Source organism: Emys orbicularis, unplaced genomic scaffold (assembly GCF_028017835.1).
Source record: "Emys orbicularis isolate rEmyOrb1 unplaced genomic scaffold, rEmyOrb1.hap1 scaffold_90, whole genome shotgun sequence".
Taxonomy (NCBI): Eukaryota; Metazoa; Chordata; order Testudines; family Emydidae; genus Emys; species Emys orbicularis.
Genome location: NW_027045199.1, coordinates 88,011 through 102,344, shown reverse-complemented (window position 1 = coordinate 102,344; position 14,334 = coordinate 88,011). Strand labels below are relative to the sequence as shown.

Genomic DNA, 14,334 nt, shown 5'->3' with positions numbered 1-14,334 from the left:
CATGCGTCGTTCGTACTGCTTTGGATTGTTATCGAGCAGAACCCATCATCATCAGCATGGACGCATGTCCTCTGGAAGGCTGGTTGAAGCATGAAGGGACCTATGAATCTTTAGCACATCTGGCACGTAAATATCTTACAGGTGACATTGTAAACAAGAAGCGGGCAGCATTATTTCCTGCAAATGTAAACAAACTTGTTTGTCTGAGCGATTGGCTGAACAAGAAGTAGGACTGAGTGGACTTTGTAGGACAAAGTTTTGCATTATTTTGGAGTGCAGTTATGTAACAAAAACATTTTTACATTTGTAAGTTGCACTTTCCCGATAAAGAGATTGCACCACAGTACTTGTACAAGGTGAAGTGAAAAATACGATTTCTTTGTTTATCTTTTTTACAGTGCAAATATTTGTACAGTAATCAAAAATAATAATATAAAGTGAGCACTGTACACTTCGTATTCTGTGTTGTAATTGAAATCAATATATTTGAAAGTGTAGAAAACATCCAAAATATTTATAATAAATTTCAGTTGGTACTCTATTACTGTTTAACAGTGTGATTAAAACCACAATTAATTTTTTAATCATGTTAATTTGTTTTGAGTTAATTGCTTGAGTTAACTGTGATTGACAGCCTTATTGGCAACCCTATAACCCAGGAGTTCTGGCTCCCAGCTCCCCTGCTCTGACCCACTGCACCCCACTCCTCTTCCACAGCCAGGGGCAGAACCCAGGAGTCCTGATCTCCCCCTTATAACAAAAGTGTAATGAGCCAAGTACAGTAACTCCCCACTTAACGTCCTCTTGCTTAACGTTGTTTCGATCTTACGTCCCTGCTCAATTACAGAACATGCTCCATTTAAAGTTGTGCAATGCTTTGCTATAACGCCGTTTGGCTGCCTGCTTTGTCCACAGCTGGCAGCCACCCCCATCAGTACCCATGCCCCCCCCCCAGCGCCTCCCACCCCACCAGTAGACCCCGCGGAATCAGCGCCTTCCCCCTCCTCCCCTGCCTCTTGCCCACGGCAATCAACTGGCTTGCGGCATTCAGGAGGGAGGGGGGAGGAGCGAGGACTCAGCGCGCAGGCTCCCCCTCCCTCCCCTGCCTCCTCAACCCCGCAAGCCAGCTGATTGCCCTGGGCAGGAGGCAGGGGAGGGAGGGGGGAGGAGCGAGGACGCGGCGTGCGGAGTAAAGGGGGAGGAGGGGGAAGAAGAGGCGGGTTAAGGGTGGGGGTTTGGGGGAAGGGGTGGCGTGGGCGGGCCAAGGGTTGAGCCCCCCGCCCCTGGTGCTTGCAGAGTAGGGGAAGCTGCCGCTGCGCAACGTGCTTCTCCGAGCCTACAGCACCTTCAGCCTCCTGCCTGCCTCATTGTCTGCAGTGCCAGTGGGCTGGGCCTGTGTGGGGTAAGGCGGGGGCACCTCCCAACTAGAGTACTGCACTGTATGGCAAAAACAAATGTCCCTGGAACCTAACCCCCCCATTTACATTCATTCTTATGGGGAAATTGGATTCACTTAACGTCGTTTCACTTAAAGTCGCATTTTTCAGGAACAGAACTACAGCGTTACGTGAGGAGTTACTGTACAGCACGAGGCTGCAGCTTCAGCTACGTTGATACGAGCAGGGTGGAAACAGGTTCACGTTGGTACCGTTTTTGGATGAAAAGACGAAGAGGCAGTCGGTGTGTGTAGGAATCCGCCTGCGACGGACCTGGCTGACCGAGTCACTTACAAGCCTATCACATTGAAGCACTCCTGGGTCTCCTCTTCCTAAAGCATAAAATAACTTCCTTTCAGAAACAGAAATGAGAATGTAGCAGAGTCACACACACTCAGCTAGTGGTTGCTAGATCCAGCACATGTCACATCTCATAAAACAAGCCCTAGAAGGACATCATTTAAAACCGATGCAAGGAAACATGGTTTCCATACAAAGCATCAGTAGCCTGTGGAACTCACCGCCAGAAGATGCTTCTGAGACCCAAATGTTTTCAGCAAGTTACAAGTTGCAGTTTAAAGCCAAAATTTGGCCGTTTTAATAAGAGGGGACTTTTATTGTTTTCTGCTTTTGGTTTCATTTCAGAGTTGATTCCTCTCCCTGCCTAACTGTCCATTTTGATGTGCATGTGGGGGGTGGGGATTCCAGAGAACAGGGTCAATTTAAAACAAAAATTCAGCAAAAAATTCAAAGTGGGGATGCGGCACTGTCAGCTGGCTAGCAGGTAAAGACCTTAAAGTGTTCCAGTCACTTGTTTGCTAAATGTGGAGGTTATTGTCTTTATTTGTTTGTGACGGGTTGAATGCCATTTGCATTGTACATATACCATGTCTGATGTGTACTAGTGTAACTAAATCAAGGGCGGGCAAACTTTTGGGCCCGAGGGCCACATCGGGGTGTGAAATTGTATGGAGGGCTGGGTAGGGAAGGCTGTGCCCCCCCAAACAGCCTGGCCCCTGCCCCTTATCTGCCCCCTCCCACTTCCTGTCCCGTGACTGCTCCCCTCAGAACTCTCGACCCATCCAACACCCCCCCACTCCTTGTCCCCTAACCACCCCCCTGGAACCCCACCCCCTATCCAACCCCCCCTGCTCCCTGTCCCCTGACTGCCCCACCCCCAATCCACACCCCGCCCCCTGACAGCCCCCCCCCGGGACTCCCACCCCCATCCAACCCCCCGATGTCTCTGTCCCCTGACTGCCCCAACCTCTACCCACACCCCTGCCCCCTGGGACTCCCATGCCTATCCAACCCCCCCTGTCCCCTGACAACACCCCGCCCCCAGAACCTCCGCCCCATCCAACTGCTCCCTGTCCCCTGACTGCCCCCCAGGACTCCCACGCTTATCAAACCGCCCCTGCTCCCCGTCTTCTGACCACCACCCCCCGAACCTCCACCACATCCAACCGCCCTTGCTCCTTGTCCCCTGACTGCCCCCCGGGACCTCCTGCCCCTTATCTAACCCCCCCACTCCCCACCCCCTTACCATGCCGCTCAGAGCAGCAGGACTGGCTTATTGGAAAGCCTGGGAGGTGCCCGCGCAGCGGCATAGCTCCAAGGGAGGGGGAAAGCGGGGGAGGGGCCGGGGACTAGCCTCCCCGGCCGGGAGCTCAAGGGCCAGACAGGATGGTCCCGCGGGCCAGATGTGGCCCGCGGGCCGTAGTTTGCCCACCCCTGAACTAAATTAACCTGTTGTTGCAATGGCCTTTTCCACGTATGTATCCTGTGCTTAATTAGCCTTAAATCAAAGAGGCGACTAAGGGGGGATATGATTGAGGTCTATAAAATCATAACTGGTGTAGAGAGAGTAAATAGGAAGTGTTGTTTACTCCTCCTCATAACACAAGAACTAGGGGTCACCCAATGAAAGTAACAGGCAGCAGGTTTAAAACAAATAAAAGGAAGTATTTCTTCACACAACACAGAGTCAACCTGTGGAACTCCTTGCCAGAGGGTGTTGTGAAGGCCAAGACTATAACAGGGTTCAAAAAAGAACTAGAGAAGTTCCTGGAGGATAGGTCCATCACTGGCTATTATCCAGGACGGGACGGGACGGTGTCCCTAGCCTCTGTTTGCCAGAAGCTGGGAGTGGATGACAGGGGATGGATCACTTGATGATTCCCTGTTCTGTTCATTCCCTCTGGGGCCTCTGGCATTGGCCACTGTTGGTAGACAGGATATTGGGCTAGATGGACCTTTGGTCTGACCCAGTCTGGCTGTTCTCATGTTCTGATGATGTATTAGCATTTAGATGAAGATTTACTTAATGGACGAATACTAATGAACGATACCTGAAATGTTTCCACTTCTCTGGCCCTACTAGAACGAATGGCCGGCAATTACATTTTGTAGGTCACTGGCACTGGGTCACTTGTGTACGATAGGAAGTAGAACGTTAACTCCAAAGCCACGGTGGAAGCCCACAGACGGTCTGCCCGGGCGATCCGTCAGAGCCCATGGTGGGATGAAGGCGCCTGTGAGCAAGATCTATAAAATACTGGATCCTGGGAGTGATTCTTGGTCTCTGGACTGCTTGGGTTCTGCCCGGGGGAACCTGGTGCCATTGGGCTACAGGCTTTAATTCAACTAACATGTGCCCGGCTTTCTCACAGTCTGCCCTGAGGCTGGCACTTGCAGCTGGGAGCCGCTCGGGGAATGAAAAGGAGACACTCTTTAAAAGTGTGGCCGCTGCTACTTTTTGACTGGCTCTTAGCTGTAAGATCTGTGGGGCAGGGCCTGTGTCTCTTTCACTGTGTTGCTGTGATGCCTTCTGTACATTTCTGAGTTGCTCCAAAAAGAAATCACCATAAAGTCATTATTAATTATGTGTCTTAGACTCCCCTGTGCTAGGTGCTGTGCATTTTCTATTCTGTGTATTATGGGATATGCTAGCAGCCTAGTTATGGCCCATGACCCCGTTGCGCCAGGCGCTGCACAGGCCCAGAACAAGCCATGATCCCTGCCCCGAAGAGCCAACAATATTGGTGTAAGCCAAGAGAGCCAATGGAAGACAGGCAGACGGAGGAGCCCAAGGGAGCAATGAGACCAAACTGACCAGTAACTGGAGGGGTCCCAGCCTGCGTGACTGCTGGTGAGTTTTTTGCAGGCCTTGCGGGCACACCAGTGTTTGGAGGAGGAGAATGAGGAAGTGACCCCCTGTCCGTTTCTCTTACCCTACACAGTTTTCTACCTTGAGTTAATTGGTCATCAGTTAAGTTGAGGTAAAACTCAAGTTAAGCCAAATGCCACCTTTCCGCTGGTAGGGAAGGGCCTGTGTACAGGGTGAGGAATGAGTGGGGTTGTGTGTTATATACTGAGTTGGGACTACTGCCTGTACTTCAGGCTGTTGGACACAACAGGGCAGAGTTAAGGTTGCAGGGGCATCCTTAATTCTGGCCTTCCCTAACTTTTCAGTGCTTGACTTTGCAACTTCAGTGTTCTTCAAACGCAGTTTGCATGTGAGATACAAAGTAGAAAGGGATGACTACGCTGGGGTTTGCTTAAATGGGTGTTACAATCTGAGTGTGAAGAAAAGGAAATTGTAGCTGTAACCCACATTAGCTGGGAGCTCGGGGTTACCTCCCTTAGCTAACACATGGGGGGTTGGGGAGGGGCGGGAAAAGGTAATAGATTTTACCCCGGGTGTGACCAGGTTTGCCTCTGCAGCTTCCCCTTGAGGCTCAGCAGGGCACAACTCACTTGGCCACGTGGTCTCTGCAGTTTGGCCACTGTCTCTTGCAGGGTCTGATGTAAACCTCCAGCTGTGTCAAATGTCAGGCCAGGCCCTTGTGGGGTGGGGAGTCCAAAAATTGGGGGGGGAGGGGGAAACACCTCAGCTCTAAACAGAGTCATGGGCTGATACTCTCTTCTAGGGAGATCCCCCAGCCCCTCGCTCAGGCTCCCACGCTCCGCTTGTCCGTTCTGCCAGGAGGCTCACCCGCCCGGCGAGCCACTCTGTGTAGACATGGCCAGGGAGGAGGGGTCGGAATGAAAGAATTAAATCTGGTGCTGGGTTCCCCATTCAAAGGAGGGGGGGATCTGAGCCGCAGACTCACCCCCCCGGCAGGCCTGGATGATGAAGACCTTGGGTTTGCCCCGCAGGGCTCGGCAGGTCTCGTTGGTCATCTCTGCGAACAGCTCCTCCAAGTTCACGTACTGTCCATCGGCCGCCTTGACAACTCCGCTGTCCCCGTGCGCCATGATGACCACGAAGCTGCAGCTGACCTCGCCTTGGATTTGGTCAATCCGCTTTCGGAAGCTCACCAGCTCAGTCCGGAATTGCTTCGGGATGAAATTGTGACGGTCAGGAAAGCAATGACAGGGAGTGCACCAGCCCCATGGCGTTGTGTGAACGGCTAAGACGGGCAAAGCCTCCTTCCATGCCCCCGGGGCTGGGATTCTGTTTGCTTCCACCATGCTCAGGCAAATGGGCCTGCAAGGACATGGTCTGCAAATAAACAGACCACCTCAAAGAACAGACCTGACTCCTAGCAGCAAAGTCTCCCTAAGGGGAGCAGGCTGGGAAGGCCCCGAACATCGGCGAACTGCTGGGGCCAGTGATATGGTGGGGTGGGGAACATGAAGGGGGGTCACCAGGGTGGACTGACTACGGGCAGACTCTGCATGATTTGAAAGGGGACTGCACGCGAGTGACCCAGCTGGAAGGCCTATGGGGAAACTGAAGCAGGGTTGTGGCAGAACCAGCCCCGTGCCACCAGGGCGCCCTGGTTACAGTGCTATTTACGGATGCAGTCGGGTCCTTGACCAGCGTGTTCTGAAATTCAAAAGTCGTATACATCCTGTCCAGTGCCTCGATGTCATTCTCCGCGCCCGGCCGATCTTCCAGCACGCAGAGCGTCAGGGCCTGCCGCGCCCCACTCATGTCGTATGCCTGCAGCAGGGAGCGAGGGTTTCACACCTAGCAGCCCTGGGGCACCCCCGTTTCCCAGACATGTGGCAGGGGATGACCAGCTGGGCATGTAGGGGTGTGAAACCAGACCGAGCCCAGAGCCCAGGACTCCCAAACCGCGGCAGGGAACCAGGTGTCTGTGGGGGCGGAAGCTAAATTCCCAACTACCCAACAGGACTGGCCCAAAGGGAAGCATCTGCTATGATAAATAACCAAAGTGCTTTCTGGTCAGTGGGTATCCAGGGACCCCTCGTCTGGCGCTGGGACGCAGCCCCTCTGGGGTGGGGCACAGGAACTGGTTATACAGGGACCCCTTGGCCAGGCGGTGAGATGCGGCCACCTCTGGGGTGGGGAAGCTGTTCATAGGACACTGGCAATACCTGGGAATAAATGCTTCTATCAGGGCCCCCTAGTACTGCAACAAGGCCAGAACTGACTGCCGGTGGAGACCCCCCCCCCCCCCGCCGAGACCCCCCCTCGCCCTACTCGGCACAGCGCCCCCACCGAGCCCCTGCCCCCTGCTCCCCGGCACCCCCTGCTGAGCCCCAAGCCCTCTACCCATGGCATGGCACCCCCTAGGACCACACTGGAGCTTTGGGGGGCAGTACTCATTACGAAGGAAGAAGGACCCCGGCATTTCCGCTGTCTATCACCATCACTAACCTGTCCCCGCTCCGCTCTCCGTCTGGACTGCGGTGACGCTGTATGGGCATTTCCAGGGCCCCAGGAGGTGTGCGGAGGGGCCGGCCTGTGTACCCAAAGCTGAGGCCCCGGCCAGCCGGTGCAAAGGAATTCCAGACAGAGACGGTTCATGTACAAATGCTAATCTGTGCACAGCCCACCCCCATGCTCAACACCCCCCCGCGCCCCCCCAGCACGGCCAGCCAGGCCACCCCAACCCAGGCCAAGCAGCAGGGCCATCCGTGCCACCGGGATGCTTTGTGGCAATTCACTGGTGCGGGCCCCCTAAATTCAGTGTGGGGACACACGGGCTGGGCCGGGCAGCAGCCGCCCTGGTCCCGGGGTCAGGTGATTGGGGGGGGGGGTTGATTCCCTTTCTCCCGCCCTTATAGTGACAGTCTGGAGCATGCTGCTGATGTCTGCGCTGACCACACCACAGAGCACGTCACGGACTGGGAAGGGGCTGGTCTGCGCGGCCTGAGCTCAGCCGGGGTCTGTGCAGCACCTGGCCCAATGGGGAACCTAATCTGGTTAACCTGGTTTGAAGTGACTGTGCATTAGTTGGGGGGAGCCCAGGGCTGGGCTGGCAGGGGCTGCGGGGTCAGGAGTGAGGGGGCACCGGCAGAGCTGGGGGACAGGGCTGGGCTAGCAGGGGCTGCGGGTTGGGAGTGAGGGGCACCGGCAGAGCTGGGGGGGGCAGGGCTGGGCTGGCAGGGGCTGTGGGTCAGGAGTGAGGGGCACCGGCAGAGCTGGGGGTGGGGGCTGGCAGGGGCTGCGGGTCGGGAGTGAGGGGCACCGGCAGAGCTGGGGGGGGCAGGGCTGGGCTGGCAGGGGCTGCGGGTCGGGAGTGAGGGGCACCGGCAGAGCTGGGGGGGGGCAGGGCTGGGCTGGCAGGGGCTGCGGGTCAGGAGTGAGGGGCACCGGCAGGGCTGGGGGGGGCAGGGCTGGGCTAGCAGGGGCTGCGGGTCGGGAGTGAGGGGCACCGGCAGGGCTGGGGGGGGGCTGGGCTGGCAGGGGGCTGCGGGTTGGGAGTGAGGGGGACTGGCAGAGCTGGGGGGGGGCCCAGGGCTGGGCTGGCAGGGGCTGCGGGTCGGGAGTGAGGGGCACCGGCAGAGCTGGGGGGGGGCAGGGCTGGGCTAGCAGGGGCTTGCAGGTCGGGAGTGAGGGGCACCGGCAGAGCTGGGGGGGGGGGGGGCAGGGCCGGGCTAGCAGGGGCTGCGAGTCGGGAGTGAGGGGCACCGGCAGAGCTGGGGGGCAGGGCTGGGCTAGCAGGGGCTGCGGGTTGGGAGTGAGGGGCACCGGCAGAGCTGGGGGGAGCCCAGGGCTGGGCTGGCAGGGGGCTGCGGTTCGGGTGTGAGGGGCACCGGCAGAGCTGGGGGGGGGCCCAGGGCTGGGCTAGCAGGGGGCTGCGGGTCGGGAGTGAGGGGCACCGGCAGAGCTGGGGGGGGGGCAGGGCTGGGCTAGCAGGGGGCTGCGGGTCGGCAGTGAGGGGCACCGGCAGAGCTGGGGGGGGCAGGGCTGGGCTGGCAGGGGCTGCAGGTCGGGAGTGAGGGGCTCCGGCAGAGCTGGGGTGGGGGCAGGGCTGGGCTAGCAGGGGCTGCGGGTCGGGAGTGAGGGGCACCGGCAGAGCTGGGGTGGGGGCAGGGCTGGGGGCGGAGGGGCTAGCAGGGGCTGCGGTTCGGGTTTGAGGGGGCACCGGCAGAGCTGGGGGGGGCCCAGGGCTGGGCTAGCAGGGGCTGTGGGTTGGGAGTGAGGGGCACCGGCAGGGCTGGGGGGGGCAGGGCTGGGCTAGCAGGGGCTGCGGGTCAGGAGTGAGGGGCACCGGCAGAGCTGGGGGACAGGGCTGGGCTAGCAGGGGCTGTGGGTCAGGAGTGAGGGGCACCGGCAGAGCTGGGGGACAGGGCTGGGCTAGCAGGGGCTGCGGGTTGGGAGTGAGGGGCACCGGCAGAGCTGGGGGGGGGCAGGGCTGGGCTGGCAGGGGCTGTGGGGTCGGGAGTGAGGGGCACCGGCAGAGCTGGGGGGGGCAGGGCTGGGCTATCAGGGGCTGTGGGTCGGGAGTGAGGGGCACCGGCAGAGCTGGGGGGGGGGCAGGGCTGGGCTGGCAGGGGCTGTGGGTCGGGAGTGAGGGGCACCGGCAGAGCTGGGGGGGGGGGGCAGGGCCGGGCTAGCAGGGGCTGCGAGTCGGGAGTGAGGGGGGCACCGGCAGAGCTGGGGGGGGGGGAAGCCCAGGGCTGGGCTGGCAGGGGCTGCGGGTCGGGAGTGAGGGGCACCGGCAGAGCTGGGGGGGCCCAGGGCTGGGCTGGCAGGGGCTGCGGTTCGGGTGTGAGGGGCACCGGCAGAGCTGGGGGGGGGCCCAGGGCTGGGCTAGCAGGGGGCTGCGGGTCGGGATGAGGGGCACCGGCAGAGCTGGGGGGGGGGCAGGGCTGGGCTAGCAGGGGGCTGCGGGTCGGCAGTGAGGGGCACCGGCAGAGCTGGGGGGGGCAGGGCTGGGCTGGCAGGGGCTGCAGGACGGGAGTGAGGGGCTCCGGCAGAGCTGGGGTGGGGGCAGGGCTGGGCTAGCAGGGGCTGCGGGTCGGGAGTGAGGGGCACCGGCAGAGCTGGGGTGGGGGCAGGGCTGGGGGCGGAGGGGCTAGCAGGGGCTGCGGGTCGGGAGTGAGGGGGCACCGGCAGAGCTGGGGGGGGCAGGGCTGGGCTAGCAGGGGCTGCGGGTCAGGAGTGAGGGGCACCGGCAGAGCTGGGGGACAGGGCTGGGCTAGCAGGGGCTGCGGTTCGGGTGTGAGGGGCACCGGCAGAGCTGGGGGGGGCCCAGGGCTGGGCTAGCAGGGGGCTGCGGGTCGGGAGTGAGGGGCACCGGCAGAGCTGGGGGGGGCAGGGCTGGGCTAGCAGGGGCTGCGGGTCAGGAGTGAGGGGCACCGGCAGAGCTGGGGGACAGGGGCTGGGCTAGCAGGGGCTGCGGGTTGGGAGTGAGGGGGCACCGGCAGAGCTGGGGGGGGGGCAGGGCTGGGCTGGCAGGGGCTGTGGGTCGGGAGTGAGGGGCACCGGCAGAGCTGGGGGGGGGCAGGGCTGGGCTAGCAGGGGCTGTGGGTCGGGAGTGAGGGGCACCGGCAGAGCTGGGGGGGGGCAGGGCTGGGCTGGCAGGGGGCTGTGGGTCGGGAGTGAGGGGCACCGGCAGAGCTGGGGGGGGCAGGGCTGGGCTAGCAGGGGCTGTGGGTCGGGAGTGAGGGGCACCGGCAGAGCTGGGGGGCGGGTACAGAGGGGGAAGACAGAGGCCAGCAATGCAGATACTCACAGCACACAGTGTGAATGCCAAGCCCAAACCCATTAGGAACCAGAGGGATACTAGAGCTGGGGCAGGGCTGTGAAGAGGCTCCCCAGCGCTCGACCTGCCGGTAGGGAAACACACAGGGCAGAAGCAGGACCAGTGTATCCGGACTGTGGGGACATGGCCTAGGTCTGTCTCCCGTTCTCCGGCTTTCCCCAGCCCTTATCACCCCACAGCCTGAAAAGGGCTTCCCAGGTAACTCCCTCCAGCCCAGCCCGAGGGTCACTCCCCCCCATACACACAGTGGTGGGTCACTTTACAGATGCAAATAAAGCTCATGAATGAGAAAGGAATTGTATAAGAGACCAGAACCCAGAAGTCCTGGCTCCCAGCCCAACCCAGCCCCCGCACTCTAACCACTAGACCCCACTCCCCTCCCAGAACTGGGGAGAGAACCCAGGAGTCCGGGCTCCCAGCCCCCCTGCTCTAAGCTCTCTGCCCTTATGACATCCTCGTGTCCAATACCCACACATTTCTGATGGGAAAATTAAAAATTTCAAGGCGGCTCCTGATTCCTGGCTTCCTCCCTCCATCTGTCCCGCCTGGACCCTGATTAGCCAATTGCCCCCACACCCACCTCCCCAAGTTCCCCACTCCGTACCCCCCAGACAGGCTCCCAGGGGCCAGCCCGCATCGCCTCCTCCAGGGCGGTGTCCACCACCAGCTGCCTCTCGGCGCTTAGCTGTGTCCCACGTCGCGGCAAGCCCTGCACTCTGTGGGAAGGGAAGCGGGGGGATCCCATCAGAGGGGTTGGACATGGACCACACAGCCCACCCCATGCCCCCCGTGACGCTGTACGGAATACGTGAGACACTTTAGGATAGCACTATTATAAAATTGCAAGGAATCGTGCCGGATATGGCCTGTAAGGTATCAGTGGAAAAGTTATAATTCGCTAAATAGGATAATCACCTTTCTATGTTTGTATCACCTTTGTATGGTGAGTTACAGGTAGGTGGGGTGTCTCTGTATTTCCAAACCTGTGCTGTGTGTCTGGGTGACACCCCCGGACAGATTGGCAGCAGCACGGCCTGGCCTGCTCCATGGCCCATCGAGGGTTGTCATCTGTACCATGGACCCATGGACCCATGCGCCGAGGGATGCACCTAGGAGCCCGCAGCACATGTAGGGACAGGCCTGTGCACAGGGGCTGCGAGGCGTCTCCATGCCCTTGTGCTGCGAGCTCGTGTTTGGGACGAGGATGTACGAGCCGCACGGCAAAGGAGAGAACAATGCAGCTGTAGCTTCTCTATGTTGTCTCCAATCCTGCTTCCCACCTCTGGAGTCACTTTCCTCTGAGCAAGGACTGACTGACCCATCCCAGCTGTGGGGGACTCCAGAGGGACTTTCTAGCCAGCAACCTCACCAGCGCTGCTAAGAACCTGATCTATGGACTTGGAAATCGCTGTAGGTCGCTGAGGGCTTTACCATTTCACATCACTCTGCCTGGTCTCTCTTTTCTAACAAACCGTTAGTTTTACAGTCTAAAGGACTGGCCGGCAGGTAGGTATTTTGGGTAAGAGCCAAACTAATATCGACCTGGTAGTGTGGCTGGCCGTTTGGGGTCAGAAGAACATTTTGTATATATTGAGCAGAGTTTTTAGATAACTTCTCACCTTACCGGTGCTGATTGGGAGCCAGAGAACTGGAACGCAGTAAAGGGGTCATGGGCGGCGCGTGAACCCCCTTTTGGGGAGGCTAGCCCCTGGCCCCCGCCCCTTCTGCCCAAGGCCCCACCCCCACCGGCTTCAGGGGAGAGGGGGAGCAAGGGTGGGGCCATGGGGCAGAGCATGAGCGGGGCCACAACCTGGGTTAGGGGAGGCTTAGCCTCCCCTGGCCTTCAATACCCACCAGCAATGAAAGGGGGCTGTGTAATTTCTTTTTTGCTTTTTGATAACCGGCGCGGGGGGGGGGGGGGGGTGAGAAGCTCAGTTTGTGACGGGTTGGTGAATCTAACTTCAGTGTGAACCTCCAGTTTGGGAAGAATCTTCTGAACTCCTTTTCGCAGCCTACCCTGACCTTGGCGTTTTCAGTGAGGGCTGCCCCAGGCACTCCAGGTCACACCCCGAACATTTCCAGCCCCACCACCTCACCAGCACAGGCGACGTGCTGTTGAATCCATTCTCGCTTTGCAGCCCAGGCTGCGTTGGGTCCAGGGGAAGGAGATCGCCATACCGGATCAGCGGTACCTAGCGGACACAAAGGGTTAATGCCCAAGGGAATACAGATCTATGTGCCCCACAACCCATAGGGAGTGCTGGCTGTGGGGGGAGCGCCCGGCTACTCCAGCCCAGCCTCTCCCAGCAGGAGGCGCTGTGGGAACCGAAAGCATTGTACAGCTCTAATAACCCAGCTATAGTGAAACAGGTGCGGTTATTCCAGTACAGGGACACTGGTCTAACCACCCAGTATAAGAGCAGCCTTTTCTCAATCTATCCGAAAGCCCTTGCCAAGCGACGTACACTCCATTGAAAACAGCCGCGGATCCACAACAAACTTAGTGTCCCCCCCATATACTGGGATAATTGGACCAGTTGCATCTTAAGTTATGGTGAGAACACTCCCCTGTGTAGACAAGACCTGGGAGGGGAAAGCATTGTGGTCAGACTGTTTAAAACACTGTTTCTTTCCAGTTAGCGCTGATTTAACTCCAATGACCACTGAGCTCTTGGGAGAAATAAAGTCCTCGAGCCGGGAGAGAACCCAGGAGTCCTGGCTCCCTGCCCCCCCTGCCCCAACCCCCTAGACCCCTCTCCCCTCCCAGAGCTGGGGAGAGAACCCAGGAGTCCTGGCTCCCAGCCCCCCCTGCCCTAACCCCCTAGACTCCTCTCCCCTCCCAGAGCTGGGGAGAGAACCCAGGAGTCCTGGCTCCCAGCCCTCCCTGCCCTAACCCCCTAGACTCCTCTCCCCTCCCAGAGCTGGGGAGAGAACCCAAGAGTCCTTCCTCCCTGCCCTAACCCCCTAGACCCCTCTCCCCTCCCAGAGCTGGGGAGAGAACCCAGGAGTCCTGGCTCCCAGCCCCCCCCTGCTCTAACCCCCTAGACCCCTTTTCCCTCCCAGAGCTGGGGAGAGAACCCAAGAGTCCTTCCTCCCTGCCCTCACCCCCTAGACCCCTCTCCCCTCCCAGACCGGGGAGAGAACCCAGGAGTCCTGGCTCCCAGCCCCCCCTGCCCCAACCCCCTAGACCCCTCTCCCCTCCCAGAGCTGGGGAGAGAACCCAGGAGTCCTGGCTCCCAGCCCCCCCTGCCCTAACCCCCTAGACTCCTCTCCCCTCCCAGAGCTGGGGAGAGAACCCAGGAGTCCTGGCTCCCAGCCCTCCCTGCCCTAACCCCCTAGACTCCTCTCCCCTCCCAGAGCTGGGGAGAGAACCCAAGAGTCCTTCCTCCCTGCCCTAACCCCCTAGACCCCTCTCCCCTCCCAGAGCTGGGGAGAGAACCCAGGAGTCCTGGCTCCCAGCCCCCCCCTGCTCTAACCCCCTAGACCCCTCTTCCCTCCCAGAGCTGGGGAGAGAACCCAAGAGTCCTTCCTCCCTGCCCTCACCCCCTAGACCCCTCTCCCCTCCCAGACCGGGGAGAGAACCCAGGAGTCCTGGCTCCCAGCCCCCCCTGCGCTCACCCCCTAGACCCCTCTCCCCTCCCAGAGCTGGGGAGAGAACCCAGGAGTCCTTAATGATAGGAAACATGTATACGATGGTAACACTTGAATACCCCAATTGCTCCCTGGTTCCCTGCTGTCACTTTATAATTTGCAGGAATTGGTGGTGAGTAACTGAGGCGCAAAAGTGCTTCCCAGTCAGCCGGAGTGTCCTGATGTTAGTGCCTGAGGATGGGATGGACACTCACCGCTGCTTGGCTGACGTGCTGCACCGTAGACATCTGAGCCTGGGAGATGGTGACCAGGGCGGCCAGCCAGAGAGGCTGCGACAT

General features: G+C 59.7%; 1 protein-coding gene across 1 annotated transcript; it reads right to left on the bottom strand.

Annotated features, from left to right (window-relative positions):
* Window positions 1-5,551: 5,551 nt before the first annotated feature.
* LOC135895100 (caspase-14-like) lies at window positions 5,552-14,334 on the bottom strand (the record flags this gene model as incomplete). The annotated part of the gene is made up of 4 exons (XM_065423169.1): window positions 14,251-14,334; window positions 12,502-12,597; window positions 6,241-6,408; window positions 5,552-5,777 (listed from the first exon to the last, which is right to left on the bottom strand). Coding segments are annotated over exons 1-4 (574 nt in total), but the record flags the coding sequence as incomplete, so codon positions are not given.